We start from the raw sequence: 15,837 nt of genomic DNA, 5'->3' as shown, positions 1-15,837 counted from the left end.
TAATTGATATAGGAACACTAGGCTCAACCTCACCAAGTAGGCTAGACTGACTACTCAGTGGTTTCCAGCAATTCACCTTCCTCTGGCTCCCCAGTGCTGGGATTAGAAATGTCAACCACATCTGACTTTTAGACCCAGAATCTGGGAAGGAAAATTGGGAATTTATCCTTGTAAAGCAAGCCTGTTACTGACTGAGCCATCTCTCCAACCACGAATTATTATAAAACATACATAGTTGCCATTATCTATCCATGAGTTCAATATCTATAGGTTCCAACAACTACATAAAAATTATTTAAGGAATTTTGTCTTTACTGACCAGGCACCTGCTTTTTTATGCCATTATCACCTAAACATTATTATGAAAACTACTGACAATAACATTCACACAACAGTGTTATACATAATCCAGGGAGGTCTGACATACACAAGAGGATATGCAGGCTGTGTGGAAACTCTTTCATTTTACATAAAAGATGTGCTATCCATACGCTACAGGCTTATGGCATCTACACAGGACCCTAGAGCCAGTCCCTCCATCGGGGAGGAATCCATCAAGGAATGACTGCGCTCTCTCTCTCTCAGAAGTTCCATTAATTGTCTCCTTTCTCATAACAATTTTTCGATTCAACATGGAAGTGAGGTCATACAGCCTATGTAGATTCTAAGGTAAATCTTATACAAAGACATACAAAAAAAGAGGGTTGCTAGCAGAGTGATAGGGAGAGGGGAGACACTGATTACGTAGAAATTTCAGGTTGCTAAAAGAATACATCCCAGTTATACTCACACAACATGGTGGTCACAGTATACATTTTAAAATCAATACAAGAATAGCCTTAATATCTGTACTACAAAAACTGTTGCTGGTGATGCCCTGGAAGACTTGATTAACTTGACTGAATCTACAGTGTGATAAAGATGTTTAAAGCATTGCACTGCAGCCCACATGGAAAGTAAAAATAATTTAATAAGAATGAAAAGGTGCATAAATGATGCACTTTTCATAAAAACTTCTCTAAAACATGTACATCCCACTGCTAGCCTGAGATCTTTCTCTATGGAGACAGAACCAGGTGCTCAGAAGACTCAAAATTTATCAAAGCCACAAGTAAGAGGCAGCCTAGAGCTCTACACCAAATGATATTTCTAACACGTCCTCCCGGCTCAGGTAACATTAGGGAAGAGAGAACAGAAATAATTTAAGCACCAAATAGTGCACAGGAATTTTTTAGGGAGCTCTCCTTCCGACATGAACTGGCTGGTGCATTCATGAACTTTCAGAGGTTACCAATATGCTCACATGACTAGACCCGCTCGAAGACCATCAACATCTTGCCATGTATGGGGGAGAACAAAAAGAACAAGGCAATGAAACAGAGAAAGAGCTGCCTTGAAGGCGAGGGTCCTCAAGGAGAGGGGATGGTAGAGAGAGAACAAATGAGGTAATAGAATGGGAACGCAAATTACTGAATTACTGTGTGCTCATACACTAAAATTTCACATTTCAGATATACACCACCAGCTCTTCCAAACCAACCAACTTCCTGTGTGCTGAGTCATTTTTTTTTTTTAAATATGACAAGCACATTTCAAGATGTAAGGTCACTCTCCCTTCTGGTATGCTCATTGTGTCAAACACTAGTGAATAATGCACAAGCAGCTCCTATAACATGATAATGAAGATCAAATCCTGAAGCAGAATTCTCAGGTCTTTTTTTTTTTTTCTCATTAGTTTTCTATTCTGCAAGTACAGGCAGTTTGGTGCCATTATGAGGCTCATCTGTGACCTATCCCCTCCCCATTGGCCCCTCCTTGTTTTGGCTTCCAGCGTTACTTTTGGATCATCAGCAAGTCACTTACAGATGGGTAGAGGTAACCTTCTCCGTTCATGGCTACATACAACCCCGTCTTCACTCCCTGGATGGCAACGACGCGCAGTCCCACTGGGATGAGGTTGAACAGAGCTGGGAAGGCAAACACAGCAGTCACCAAGCGGCAGGATGAAGCAGAGCACCATCATAATGTTTTCCCACCTCGATTCTTTTATTTATGAAGTAGCATCTTCGCTGCTATATTTCAAGAATGTTCAATCAAAAAGCTTTAGTCTCTCTTTGTAAGGAAAAAAAAATTTTTTTTCTGCCATGGATAATATGAGCAACTTAACTTCAACTTGTACATATCCTAACAGTCTCACCCATCACATTCCACAGGGACTGGTGAGATAATAAATGGAACTGGGCCTGTCACTGTGGCTCCAGGATGACACTTTCAGACCCCATCAGACTCCAAATGAAGTCAGCCGTGAAGCTTGTCTAAGAGCAGGATTTGAAAAGTCCAAGTTGAAAGTTTACTCTCACCTTTCATAAAGACAGTGTGATTTATCATTGCAATGTACTACAGGCCAGAATTTCAAAAGTAATCACAAAACTAAATTACTTTTGCAGAATCAACATGATATGACAGAAAAAAAAAGTGCACCTGTCAGTGAGATAAATTAATCAGACAGAATGACATGCAGACTTTAAGGACATAACTATCCTTATTAATATTTTTACACAATCATGAATAAAATCTCAAAGGGAACATGATCGATTTCATCTCCTTAATAAATAAAACTTTTGTTTTCATGTGTTCGTTCCCTTAGTAATAAAATTTTCTATATAGTTTTCACATAATGCATATGGCAATCTTACACTTGAGAGTTTAACACTTTCTGTCTCTATCTTTCTGTCCATCTCCACTATCATTCTATCTCCATCACACATTCACATGCTCTCATTACGTGTGGTTTATCAATGGAATCTTCCAGCATCATTCTTAACAATAAGTGTTTACTGATTTGGAGCTTCAATTATAGATTTATGTCTTTATGAGAAAATTATTAATTTTTCACAGTGCGATTATTTGCACTGATTAGAGTCCCTCTTAACTACGTGAATCTACTTAAGCAATGGGGCCAGGGAATCAAAAGCACTAAGATGTCACCATTAATGTTTAAATTAAATAACTTTAGGACTTCAACTATCTTACAGAATAGATTTCACTTGAAAATTATGGGCAATTTGATTTCATTTCTCTGGTTGTACTCTAAAACCAACTTTTCTTTAACTTTTTGTTTGTTTGTTTTATTTTCTAGAGACAGAGAGAAGAGAGAATTGGCATGCCAGGGCCTAAGCCATGGAAATTGAACTCCAGATGCTTGCACCACCTAGTGGCCCTGTGTGACCTTGCACTTGCCTCACCTTTGTGTGTCTGGCTAATGTTGGATCTGGAGAGTCAAGCATGGGTCCTTAGGCTTCACAGGCAAGCTCCTTAACCATTAATCCATCTCTTGGGCCCTAAAACCTACTGCTTAGTGTGTGTTCTATTTTATTTTTGGAGACATGTTTTTCTCTTATGAGGGTGGAGAAAGCCACACCCTCTCTTCCAGTGATTACATGTTACTGTTCCCAGGATCACAAGTTGTCCTCACCTCATTGATCATGAAATTAAAATAACAGGCCATAGCCACTGTAATCATCCTGTGAACAAGGCTTGGGGCATGTATGCATGGCTAACTGGGTATTAGTTTTTACTGTTCAATGTCACGCTGGGCTTTCTTCTAAAGGGGGCAAAAGGGTGATGATATCCTGAGGAAGAAAGAGGTTTGTTGCTGCTCATGTTTCTACTTACTATTAAACATGCTGTGATACTGTGGAGTACTAGGTGGTGACTTGTAGTTCTGTGTTGCTTCCTTGAGGGAGAAGGCCATGCACACTCTTTCCTAGAGTGCCTGCATCGTATCATCTCCCTACAGCCTGAAAGGGTGAGTGCTGTGGGACGCTTCCTGACCTATGTACAAAACCTTAAGATACAAGTATAATCATAAGCCTGGCTATGTCACTAGCTAAGCTAATCAATTCAATCCTAATTATTTTAGCCTTCAGGTACTGGTCATAAGATGCGATGCCATATATTTTGTATAAGCAATTTGGTCTAATGCTGTGAAGCGAGTGCAACACAAAAATCTGAAAATAATATGAAACAGGAAATTGAAAAGACCTAGAAAATGTCTAAAGTGACCATAAGCAAAAGTATAATTACCCATTAGGAATTTTTTAGGCAAGTATATCACAAAAAATAAAATGGTTATCAGATTGGAGTGTTGGCTTAGCAGTTAAGGCACTTGCCTGCAAAGCCAAAGGACCTTGGTTTGATTCTCCAGTACCCAAATAAGCCAGATGCACAAGGGGGCACATGCATCTGAAGTTCATTTCCAGTGACTGGAGGCCTTGGTTCTCTCTCTCTCTCTCTCTCAAATAAATAAATTTTTTAAAAAATTATAAAAACATATAATGACTAACATTTATAGAAAATAAAGAGAATCAACAGAACTATTGCCAAGTGAAGCTGACCATTGTGGATGTGTGCTGCTAGTCAGAAAAGATAGATAACTTGAGATATTATATTTGTATGCTCTCTTTGAATTTTACATAACTATAAAGCAATATCTCAAAGTTATGGGAATAAGAACAAGGAAGATGTGCCTGCAACTGTGTTTATGTTATGGAATACTCTAGTCTCCATACAACAGGGGATTTCAACCATGGCTGAACATGAAAACAGGCTATGTTTACAAAATAAAAATAACCAGGCTCAGACTAAGTCAATTAGAATCCCTAGGGAAATGGTTTTAAAACCAAGAAAATTGTTTTGAGAACTTCCTGAAATGATCCCAGTATGGAGTTCAGATGAAAACTGCCAACCTAAAACCTGTGGGGTAGTGTCATGACATTTGCATATCAACCTATGTGGTCCAGAATTTCTTGAGTGAAAGACAATGTTACTGAGATTTTAACAACGCTATAGCCACCAGACTACATTTATCTGTGTGGTCATAGCCACATCTAGCAGTTATTAAGTCTGGTCACGGAACAATGAGGTTTGAGAGCATGAGAATACAATATGCCTGGCATCCCCAAAAGTAAATAAGAATGGAGGAAAGGCCACTCCTCAAAGAAATTTAGTAGTCGTGGTAATGCCAATGGCTAATAGAATTTTAAGGGAATTTATACCCCTGGAAATGAGTGTGATGAATTTTTCACCTGGGTGATCACTTCCTTTTGTGAAGATATGTTTAAGGCAAATTGTAACCAGTGATAAGCAACCAAGTTGCTACCAGATCTTCTCCCCTGGGACCATTTACCCCTCACTAATATTCTTGCCATTTCTCCTTCCAAGAGTTCTCCATATCTTGGGTAAAGGGGAGGGACAGATAACCTGGAGGGTATTTTTAAGGTTCAGCAGCCACAGGGCCTTTCCAACTACTTCTCAATGCCAAAACTTTAGACAAAGTCAGCTTAGCAGAGTGGTATTGATTTTTCCTTCTTGATCTCGTATTTTGTGAGAAAAGTGATGCACTCAGAACGTGCCATCCATTCTGCATTTGGTGGACTTTCAATGTGACACCCGGTTAATTCACGGGTTTTCATGCTTTTCTCCTATTTATTGGTGACTACTCTTCAGTCTGTATTCAGTGACTTAGCAAAATTAACACATCTAGGAATTTTTATACCATACTCCTCAATTAAAAGGACTAATTAGGCTAGTGACTTAATTATTACCTGTATGGTAACTTGTTCTTGGAAGATTGCCTCTTGAGCAAACACTGCTGAGTTTGAATTTGGGCTGTGACAATACAGAAAGGTCAGCACTCCTGAGGCATGATCCTAGCACTAAAAGTCTTTCCATTGTTAGCAATTCCCCCAAGATACCAAAGACTACCATAATTACCCAGAGGAGGAACAATCTGGAAGTTCACCCTAAAAACAAAATGGTGCATTTCAACTTAAAAGGTAGATAGTAAACAAAAGTGGAGTTCATTAGTAATTCCCATGGCATTTAAAAACCTGCTATAACCTGCCACTTTTTTAGTACATTTTGGTATAATAGACTTCTGAGGAGGGAATTTTTAATTCGCTTTACTTATATCTTTGCAAATGATGAAAGGGGTCACAAAACTAATGAAAAAATAATAATTGGATTTATAGTGTGCATAAAATGCAAAATAACATATAGGTAAAGAATTTATGGGCCATACCTTTGCAGAAGAACTCAAGTCCCTCCTGTGGGAGCAAGGTCTGATTTGCTACTAGGTAGGCTATGGTTCTGTGTCTATCTTAGTACAACTGGAAGAAGAGGGGTCAGGTAGGACAAAGAGGATCTCAAGAGTTGTCCTATATTTCTTGCTCCTTACTGGACAGACAAATGCCAGGAGAAAACATGTGGGCATTTAGAGAACAGCAGGAGTGACTTTCAGCTTCTCAGCTTTCTAGTTCAAGGTTTACAGTCCTCCAGACAACCAGATTCAACTGTGTGTTTAATATATGCGCTGTCTGCCACGCTTTTACAGTTTATAAAATATTGTGCTTTAGTTTTGATTCCAATGTTATGTGCTCTGCAGTGATATTTCTCACTGAGACATAGTCTCATTATTACAGATACCGTTATGTTTGGTAGGGCCTCTCCCTGCCTCTCCCTTCCTCTCAAAGGAAAAATAAAGCGAGTGAAATTTGCATAAAATCTTTAAAGGGAATTATTTTCCTAGGTAGTCTAAAGAAGCAAGTCTTTGTTACAGCCTTAGTTTTTTCTTTCAATGAAAACCTTGTCAAGAACTCATATTTCCTATGGTTAAGTATTTCTATTAAGGCCAGGCTTTTCATTCTACAGATTCTGGCAGAAAAAGGTGGGTCTAATCTATAATTAATATCAAATTAAAAGAAGCCAGTGGTAAGTGTAAACAGAAAAGAGCAACAGTTGAGTAAGGAGGTAGACCAAACCACACAAAGGTGAGAATGAAGGTAGGGAGGGTACTGGGACCTTACACACGTATTCATAATATGTATATAACTAAGATACATATTAACAATAAAGGAACATTGGTATCCATGAGAGAAAGAATTAAGCTTCATCAACATGATGAAACTGAGAAGTCAGAGAAGCAATATTCAAAGTCTTGATGGGCTGCCATTAGAAAACAATTAAACTTGACCTAATTAAAAAAAATACAAGATCATTCTTAAACAGAAAAAAAAAAAAAATACTTCAAGGGCCCTTCCAGCTCTATTTTATATTCCTTAAGTTTATCTTTGCATTTAATACTTTATTTTTGTTTATTGGTATAAAGTGATCTTTAGGACACTGAATTAATTTTTTTGTTAGATAATTTCAGAAAACATTATGTGCTTGAAAAATCATAAAATGATAGTAAGCTCAATTCTACCAAAAGAAAAGGAAAAAGATATAGGCAAAAAAAGACAGGTATTAATATCACGGAAGTTGTGTAATTTGTATAAGTTATCTTAGACTCAATTTTATGAAGTAATAAAATCCTTTGTGCAATGTATGTGGAGGTGCACAGCCTGAATCCCTCTCTATGAGAAAGATATTATTGTTTGTATTAAACTCACAGAATTTGAAAATTTTACATTTATATTATCTGCAAAATCGTATTCCAGTCCATGTAGCCCTTGAATGTACACAGGCCTCCTTAAGAAGATGGCAAAATAATATGTTCAGAGAAACTATGGTAGCAGTTTTTATCCCAGTGTAGTAGTGTATTTTGACTATTGGATAAATGAGACTAAGCGTCACTAATCTTCTGAGCAGGACAGTACATAAACAAAATGAAATGCTAACAGTTCCCTTAAAGTCACAGGTGTCTTTTGTTTCTGCTAATGGTCTCATCCATGTGGTCCTGGTAAAGTTACACACTCACTTTGGTGTGTGACTTTTATAAGCATGAACATAAGCAGGTATTGGCATGTGCATGTAATCGTGTCATTGAAGTCACAGCATGTCTTCTCTGAACTGATGCACGAGGTGGCCTGCGGTTGGTACTTACTAGAATTGGTGCTGTCATCCTTGGTTCCATCGAGAGCTCCATCGGGGTGCATTTGCAAGTAGTATCCTTGCCTGCAGTATAACCTGGTCACTATGCCCTTGAGCTGCGGATCTGAAAGGCAAACACAGCATCATTAGCCTCAGTGTGGTGAGTGAGGTATACTTCCCCTTTTTATTCTATTTCCTTCTCTTTACCGTACAAGAGAAAGAGGACGTTTTCTACAAGCAGCACGTTTGTATTCTGTCTCAGAGATTTGTCTGAGGCTCATCAAGCCTGGAGTATACAAATTATGAAAAACAAAGAACGGAAACAGGAAGCTACAGGAAACAGGCCATTTTATGAATCTAATATGTCTGTTTAAATTATTCATTAAAACTATTAAACTAATTAAGTTATTCATTCAACTATTATTTAACCTATAATTAATAAAGCTAATGCTATCACTCAGGATAGTAGTTCAGGAGTTTGGGAAAGTTATGACTCTATGCTTTTAAACAGTTCCCTTTTCATTTAAACTGACAATCCACAAATAGAAAAAAAAAATTATTTATTAACAATTGTGCTGACATTTGGCATACATTCTTAGAAAATGCCCCAGAGATAGCACACCTCTTGGTTTACAAAGAAACACCAGTATGGAGGACGGTGGAAGTTGATTGTAACAAACGGGGAAGTCATGAGTCACAGACATATTATCATGTGATGACTCATAGCCAAGGTGGCCACCCTGGTTAGCCAGTGCTTCCTCAAAAGCCAGCTGCATCTTTAAAGATAAATATTTGCATGTAGCTCTGCAACAGCCATCCCCACTTTAGGAGTAGATTTTATACAGGACATCATAATTCTCACTATGGCAACAGGCCTCTCTTCATAGTAACTGAATGGTACTTGCAAATTTGATCGCGCTGTTCAAACAGCAGGATTACTGAACAATGGCCTACAACCCAGCCTCTTTATGACTACAGACCTGCCAAAAGCAGACACAAATAGCACACAGACAGAGCATGCAGAGCTGCTCCAAACACAAAATATCCTTGGGCTTTTGATCAGCTTTTGAGAATTTAAAAAGAGGTCAACAATCTCTTTCTATGCACAGTACCTGTATTGTACATATTTGCTTCACAAATGGGATGTTGTTGGGAGAAAGCCTTCGGAAAGTTCATGTCCCAGAACCACAGTATCAGAGCATGGGTGTGGCTAAACTTGTCAGGATACAGCTACTTTGAGATGACTTAAGATTTTAAAAAGAAATATCTAAATGATCATTGTGAATGTGTCACATATAGACCTTACTCTGTAGTATAGAACTTCCCAAGTCATCTAATTCTAAGGTATGCAAGATGAAATCACTATTGCACTCTCATGGGCTCATCGTCCAGCCCTTCTTACTGGCACTGAACTCTTTGCCCATAGAAGCCTCCTTTCCCAAGTTTCCCGGGTCTTATCTATGCTGTGCTCTGCAAATAAGTAGCATGGGCAAGAACAAAACTATAAAGGGGAGATGCTCTTGAGTGCCACGAGAACTTATGGAGAATTTTACGGATTGACAACTTTTCTGCAAAGCCTTTATGTTCCAACAATCACCATTTAAAAATAATCTCTTACGTCAGCTACTACAGCCAGAGCTGAGTTAAGACAGCAAGATGAGAGGACGCATCTCTGCTCCAAGCCTCCTTCACACACTGCGAGCTCCTGTGAACCGTGGCTTATTTCTAGCATAGAGTCAAAATAAGACACAGAATCATGCTTTCTAGCTTCCTTCGAATAATAAAAAAAGCCAAACTGGTTTTAATTTACCTTGTTTCACTTTTTTTTTTTATCTTCATTGAGGTTTTACTACATGAACATATTACATATTGGTCATGTACTCATTGGGTTATACTTTTTTGTTCCCTCTCCCCCACCCGCATTCACTGAGGTTCTCCTCAATGGGGTTATGGGTGTTCACTGTAGGGTTATGAATGCATCAGTAAGTCTCTGTGGTGGAGCAATTGGCATGTCAGAGTATACCTTCCCGCCCTGGGGCTCTTAAAGTTTTCTGCCTCATCTTCCCCAATGTTGCCTGAGCCTCGGAGGTCATATTGGAAGCCTCCTTTAGCACTGATTTTTTTTTTAAACTTATAACAGTGTGTCCTCTGATGCTAGGAATTCCCCTAAGAAAACCCAATGATGTGTTCATTGAATTAACATTAGGACTCTGCTGAATAGAATGTCAAGTTCAAAGATGAGAGAATTGAGACAGAGAGCAATTAAGTGATCTGGCAAAACAGACAGGTCTAGCAAGTACAAGGCTACAGATTGAACATGAACTCTTGGCATCGTGCCTGACCTCTTAGCAGGATACATGGCCATACACTGGACAGTGAAACTAAAATGTCTTATGAACTTCCAGTAAATGTTAAGTCAAACTCTTTAATAAAAAAAAAGAGGCATTTAAAAAAGGCACTAGTATTTCAATGGTTAGCCACATCTATGACAAAACCCAAATCCTGCATTCTCAGGGGTGAGCCACAATAAAGTTTTGAGAGGCTTGAAGTTCTAGAAAGTCTAATATCCCACCCACTATGTCATTGACCACATTCTCAATAAACTTCTGTCCTCTTGAAACCCTCACCAAAATTGCAAAGCCATCCCTGTCAGTTTAAACATCTCCACCATCTCCAGAAAAAGGCTGTTTCTTCCCCTGAGGTTACTCAGTGTGAACAGCATCCATCCACACACCACCAGGCTTATTTAATTAATATCCCCATAAGCTCCCGAGTTCTGAGGGATGCTTCTTCCCGATGCCTGTCACTCCTGTCTGAGAGCTCACTGCCAGCCCCTCATGACCTCACTAAGTTGGGATTCCCACCTGCTCCTCACCTGTTTCTCCATCAGATTCTCAATCAGATTCTGGGAATCGGCAGTGTCCATGAGATACTATGCACTCCGTGGACTTAGCCTGCCTCCTCTCTGCAGGCCTTGCATATAATTGCCCCCATACCCTGCATGGATCATCTTCTGAGGCACTTCCATTTGTCTACAAGCAATCAACAATCTCCCACACTGTTCCTGTTCCTTTTTCCTCACCTGTCTAAATGCATCCACTTTCATATGAATCCCCTGAAAACTCACTTGTACATACCTTTTTTGCCTAAATACTTTTTTTTTTCTCATTCCTAAGTCTGTGTTCAACATTACTCAAGTTTTTCAAGCTTACTTTTCTGACAACGTATGTAAGGACCAGTACTTCTCTGGAATGATTTTATGCTATTATTCATAGTCATTGTGATATAACAATATTTACTTTTGAAGCATTTTACATATATTTAAAAAACAGGAAAAATACAAGTAGCCTTGAACCTACTATTAAATGTCAATATTTTATTGCCTGATTCATATTCATAATTCTGTGTTGTTTTTGTTAATTTTATCGTAAATGTCTACCTCACAAACTAAAGTTGAGATGCTTTGAAGATAGTTGAAATGCCCACTACTATTCAACTTTTTATTCCCAGAACCTAGACAAATATGATCACTGTGGTTAATAGTGCTTACTTGAATCCAGACAAGGATATAGTAAAATATACAGTCAGCTCATATGCTACTGGTAAGAGTCAACTATAACAACATGAAAACCCAAAATGGCAATCACAATCAGTTTTAAAATTGCCTATTATCCACATACTTGTACTTTCCAGACCTATAACAAAAAAATCAATTGTGTTAAAAAGCTTAGCCTGAAATATAAATATACATAAGAAGACCTAGGCAATATAAGAACAACTTCCATTAGGAAAAAAGATTAAGAAAGAGATAAACACTTAGATGTTAAATACACCATACTTTAGGGTAACTGGGATAGTTAATATTCAATGTTTCATTATTTAACAAATTTTGTAGAGTGAGTTTGTGTTAAATTTATAATGGAAATGTGAATATTTTAATTATTCTATTTGTGATTGATAAATAATTAGTAAAATGATGTATGGGTCCAATTTTTAAAGTTTTCATTTATTAGTTTAACTTTGTGTTACATGGGACCCATTATAAGCATTTGTCACTTTTATTACTTATAAAACTGGCCATTAGTAATTAGCCATTTAAAGCTTGAGAAATTTCAAATAAACAAAAAGAAAAATGAAACAAAATATTTCCCAGAAGGTCAGAAACATATAACCAAATCACCACAGTGAGGAAAAAAAAAGTGAGACTAAAAACAGCTTGATCAGTTATGTGCCATCAGATAAAGAGAGAATTGAGTTCATAAACCTAATGTGAAAATGAGGGCATGGACCCTCACTCACTCAACTGTGCAGTGGACCTTAACCTTAGGCTAACATGTGCTGGATAAGACGTCTCCATGTTCCTTCATATCAGTGTGAAAGATAAACTGCCCAAGAGAGACCAAGAAAATCTCACACAGCGGCCAGCAGGGAGGCAACACCTCTCAGGTAGTACGTACCTCTGAAGCAATGGTACGCATGGCAGGGTGTGTGTTTGCATATAAAGGCATGATAGCAAGTTTTCAATATTTTTATTATCTCTAACACTGAGGAATAAGTGGAGCTTTAATAATTTATAGCACACGAAGCGGGTCAACACGCCCTGTTATTCCAAGGCACCAACACAAAAACACTCAATTATATGTTCCCATTGAGTGTTTTGCCTTATGTTTCAGTTCATGTGTTCATAGTAATGCAGCAGATTTGTATATAATATTACGTATTTTAACTAAAGCTAGGATAGTTTGGGGGGATCCCACAGAGATAGTACAGATTGAAGGAAAAATCTAAAATTAGCAAAACACTAACATCAACTATCTGAGATGTCATTTTCTCATATAGGGATCATGTGATTAAAGTGGATACATCAGCAAGTAACAAAAGTGATGGACATGCTAAGACAAATTGAAATATGTGTATTATGACAACAAATCCTCACACTAAATGAATTTTATACTTTGAGATATAACATAGTGAAAATATTACTTGTGTGAAACATATTTATATTTAAACGTGTAGTCATACATTTTTTTAAACTGATGGAGTAAGAATGTGTGGATGATATTTTTCTCATAAATTTATAAAGTAAGCTCTATGAGGACAAAAAGTATGTTTCCAATGCATGTATATATATTACAAACTCTTGCAGCTCAGATCCACAATTACTAACTGAAATATAAATATATGTGGTCTTAAACCTGTACTTCAGGGTCTAGAGAAATGGCTTAGCAGTAAAGGTACTTGCCTGGGAATCCTAAGGATCCAGGTTTGATTCTCCAGTTACCATGTAAGCCAGATGCACAAGGTGGCATATGGATCTGGAGTTCATTTACAGTGGTCAGAAGCCCTGGTATGTCCATTTCTCTCTGTCTGTCTCTCTCTCTCTCTCTCTCTGTATTTAATAAATAAATAAATATAAAAGAATACTTCTTTAAAAAAAAAAACCCTCTACACTACAGCTATCAATAGGAAAATGTCAAAGTACTTTTCAATTCATGAAATTGCTGAAGTTCTTTGTTCACCTTAAAATTCCTTCCAAGGGACAGAAAGACTGTTAGAGCCACAAGTTAGAACATTATGCACAGAGACATAGCCTCTCCCCCGTAACTGACTGCTACATCCCATAATGCATGACCCACAATCACTGTGGGGATGACCTGCATCTGCAATGAGGAGAGCCCCTTCAGAGAAGGGCCAGAGATGATGGAAAAGATGGTCCCAACATGTGGTGTTTACATACTAGGTATTAGTTATTAATTAATATAAAGTTATTAATTAAAATAAATTAATTAAAATAAAGTAAAGAAAAAACTCCTTCAAAATATACTTTGATTAATAAGATATGATACAACAAAACAAAATATGTTAACTTAGTCTCTTCTTTCCTCTTTTAATTCCCCTTTTCCTCTAGTTTTGTGTGCCATTTTCTATTTACTGTGCCAGTACATTTTACTAAAAATGTTTTGAAGGCACTCCTTGCAAGAAACTCTACACATCAATTAAAATAGAAAGACTGAAAGGCTAGTAGGTGTTCACATCAAGAAATGATGTTTCATAATGTATTACCTTCAACACTCAGAAAGAAATGCAAATCAGCTCAACTGCCTGAAGACACACATGTGCAATATTTTCAATTCAAACAATCACTCATTCAGAGTAGGTTCATTTAAATCAATCACTGTCATAAATGGTTTTCATGAAATGTTCAGACTGACAAAAGAGTAGTTAGTCAAGACAAACCATGGAAGAATGTACATATTTTTCATTACTATTAAGTTGGAAAACAGATTCTACAATGCCTATTTTATGTAATAGATACACGAATATATCATTTCACTGATCCTGTATTCATGATATAAGTAGATGTGTGGTGGTTTGATTTAAGTGTCCCCTATAAACTTAGGTCTTCTGAATACTAGGTCCCCAGCTGATGGCAATTTGAGAATTGACACCTCCTGAGGAGGTGTATTGTTGGGGGTGGGGTTATGAGTGTTATAACCAGCTTCCCCTTGCCAGTGTTTGGCACATTCTTCTGTTGTTGCCCATCTGATGTTGGCCAGGAGGTCATGTCCACCCTCTGCTCATGTCATCATTTTCCCTGCCATCATAGAGCTTCCCCTCAAGTATATAAGCCAAAATAAACCACTTTTCTCACATAAAATGCTCTTGGTTGGGTGTTTTCTGCAAGCAATGAGAAACTGGCTGCATCAGGATGACACTGAGATATCAGTGTGTGCTTGTAAGTATCACTCTTCTATTGGGTATAAAGACTCACATTTTTAACCATATGAAAACAATTTCTAGAATATATATTTTTGTAGGAAAATGTGGCAGATTTAATTACATTTTGTCAACCTTGGAAGCAGAAAATCGTATGGTGAATGGTTAGCCCAAAGCTATAAACTACCATAGAGTCCAATCATAGCAATAAACCAGGAAATCTTCCAAGGGGCTAACAAAAAGGATGGGTAAGGACAGAAACCAAAAGAATTAAAAACTGAAGGCATGCAAAAAGTTTGCATAATCTATCTTCTCTCGTCCCTGAGGATGACATTTCTCTATGAACTGACTCAAAGTAGCCTTGAAATCTCCATTCTTCTAGGGACCATGCAGGAGGGCCTGCCCATCCTGCACCTCAGTCTGTAGTTCCAACAGGTGAGTTCAGTCTAAACGCAGCTTCTACTGTGAGCATGACTCCCACAGCTTCAGGATTCTAAACCTGCACATGCTAAAGCAAAGCACACACACAACAGTAACAACAACCAAAAGTCAACAAACAAAAAAAATATTGGTTTTATCAGTGTATGTGTTACACCTGTAATCCCAGCAATCCAGAGGCTGACTCAGCGAGATGGTAAATTTCAGACCAGTCTGGGCTCCGCAGAGAGTTTGAGGACAGCCAGGGATTCATAGCAAGACCCTGGCTTAAGATAAACACAAACTTTGAAATAGCTTTTACCCTCAAAGGCCTGCTGTTGGGGCTCAGTACCTAGTAAATCGACATACGGTTCATTAACAGGGAGAGTACTCTGAAGTAACAGAGACCAAGTGGCCTCAGAGCAAGATTTCTTTAGCCTTATTTGTCCAGGTGACTTCTAGTACTCTTATCTCAAAGTGAGTCACAGAAAATGGAACTTTTCTCCCCTATAGTGGGTCAGAGAAAGAAGAACTCATTTCTCCCAAAGCCACTGAACCGATAAAGGTTGCTCCTCCTCTCCCCTGGGTGCCGTCATTCCAGAAAAGTCTGTCTCACACTCACAAGGAACAGACAGGCCAGGAAGAATCTAAACAGACCTCAGTGTGTCCTTATTCTATTGTCATGCAACTGCATCCTTTTGCAAAATTGTGTTGCTGTATGACGGTCCGTTCTTCACAGGGTTTTCCTGTGTTTCCAGGTTGTCATTTCAGAAGATGCTAATATCAACTAAACTTTTAGTCAAGTAAGTTTGTGATGTTTTTCTCTTGATA

At 38.0% G+C, this 15,837-nt stretch overlaps 1 protein-coding gene across 4 annotated transcripts in view; it reads right to left on the bottom strand.

Moving 5' to 3' along the window:
* The window catches only part of Fgf14 (fibroblast growth factor 14), a 590,038-nt gene that overhangs the window by 136,699 nt on the left and 437,502 nt on the right, over nt 1-15,837 (bottom strand). For all 4 annotated transcript variants that reach the window (XM_045146349.1, XM_045146348.1, XM_012949862.2 and 1 more), the window contains 2 exons: nt 7,886-7,996; nt 1,864-1,967 (listed from right to left, as the gene is read on the bottom strand). In XM_045146349.1, coding sequence (XP_045002284.1) covers nt 1,864-1,967; nt 7,886-7,996 — 215 coding nt within the window. The remainder of the gene's footprint in view (nt 1-1,863; nt 1,968-7,885; nt 7,997-15,837) is intronic.

Source organism: Jaculus jaculus, chromosome 3, assembly GCF_020740685.1.
Source record: "Jaculus jaculus isolate mJacJac1 chromosome 3, mJacJac1.mat.Y.cur, whole genome shotgun sequence".
NCBI classification, from domain to species: Eukaryota; Metazoa; Chordata; class Mammalia; order Rodentia; family Dipodidae; genus Jaculus; species Jaculus jaculus.
The sequence above is the reverse complement of the archived record's forward strand: the minus strand, read 5'-3'. Positions and strand labels throughout refer to the sequence as shown.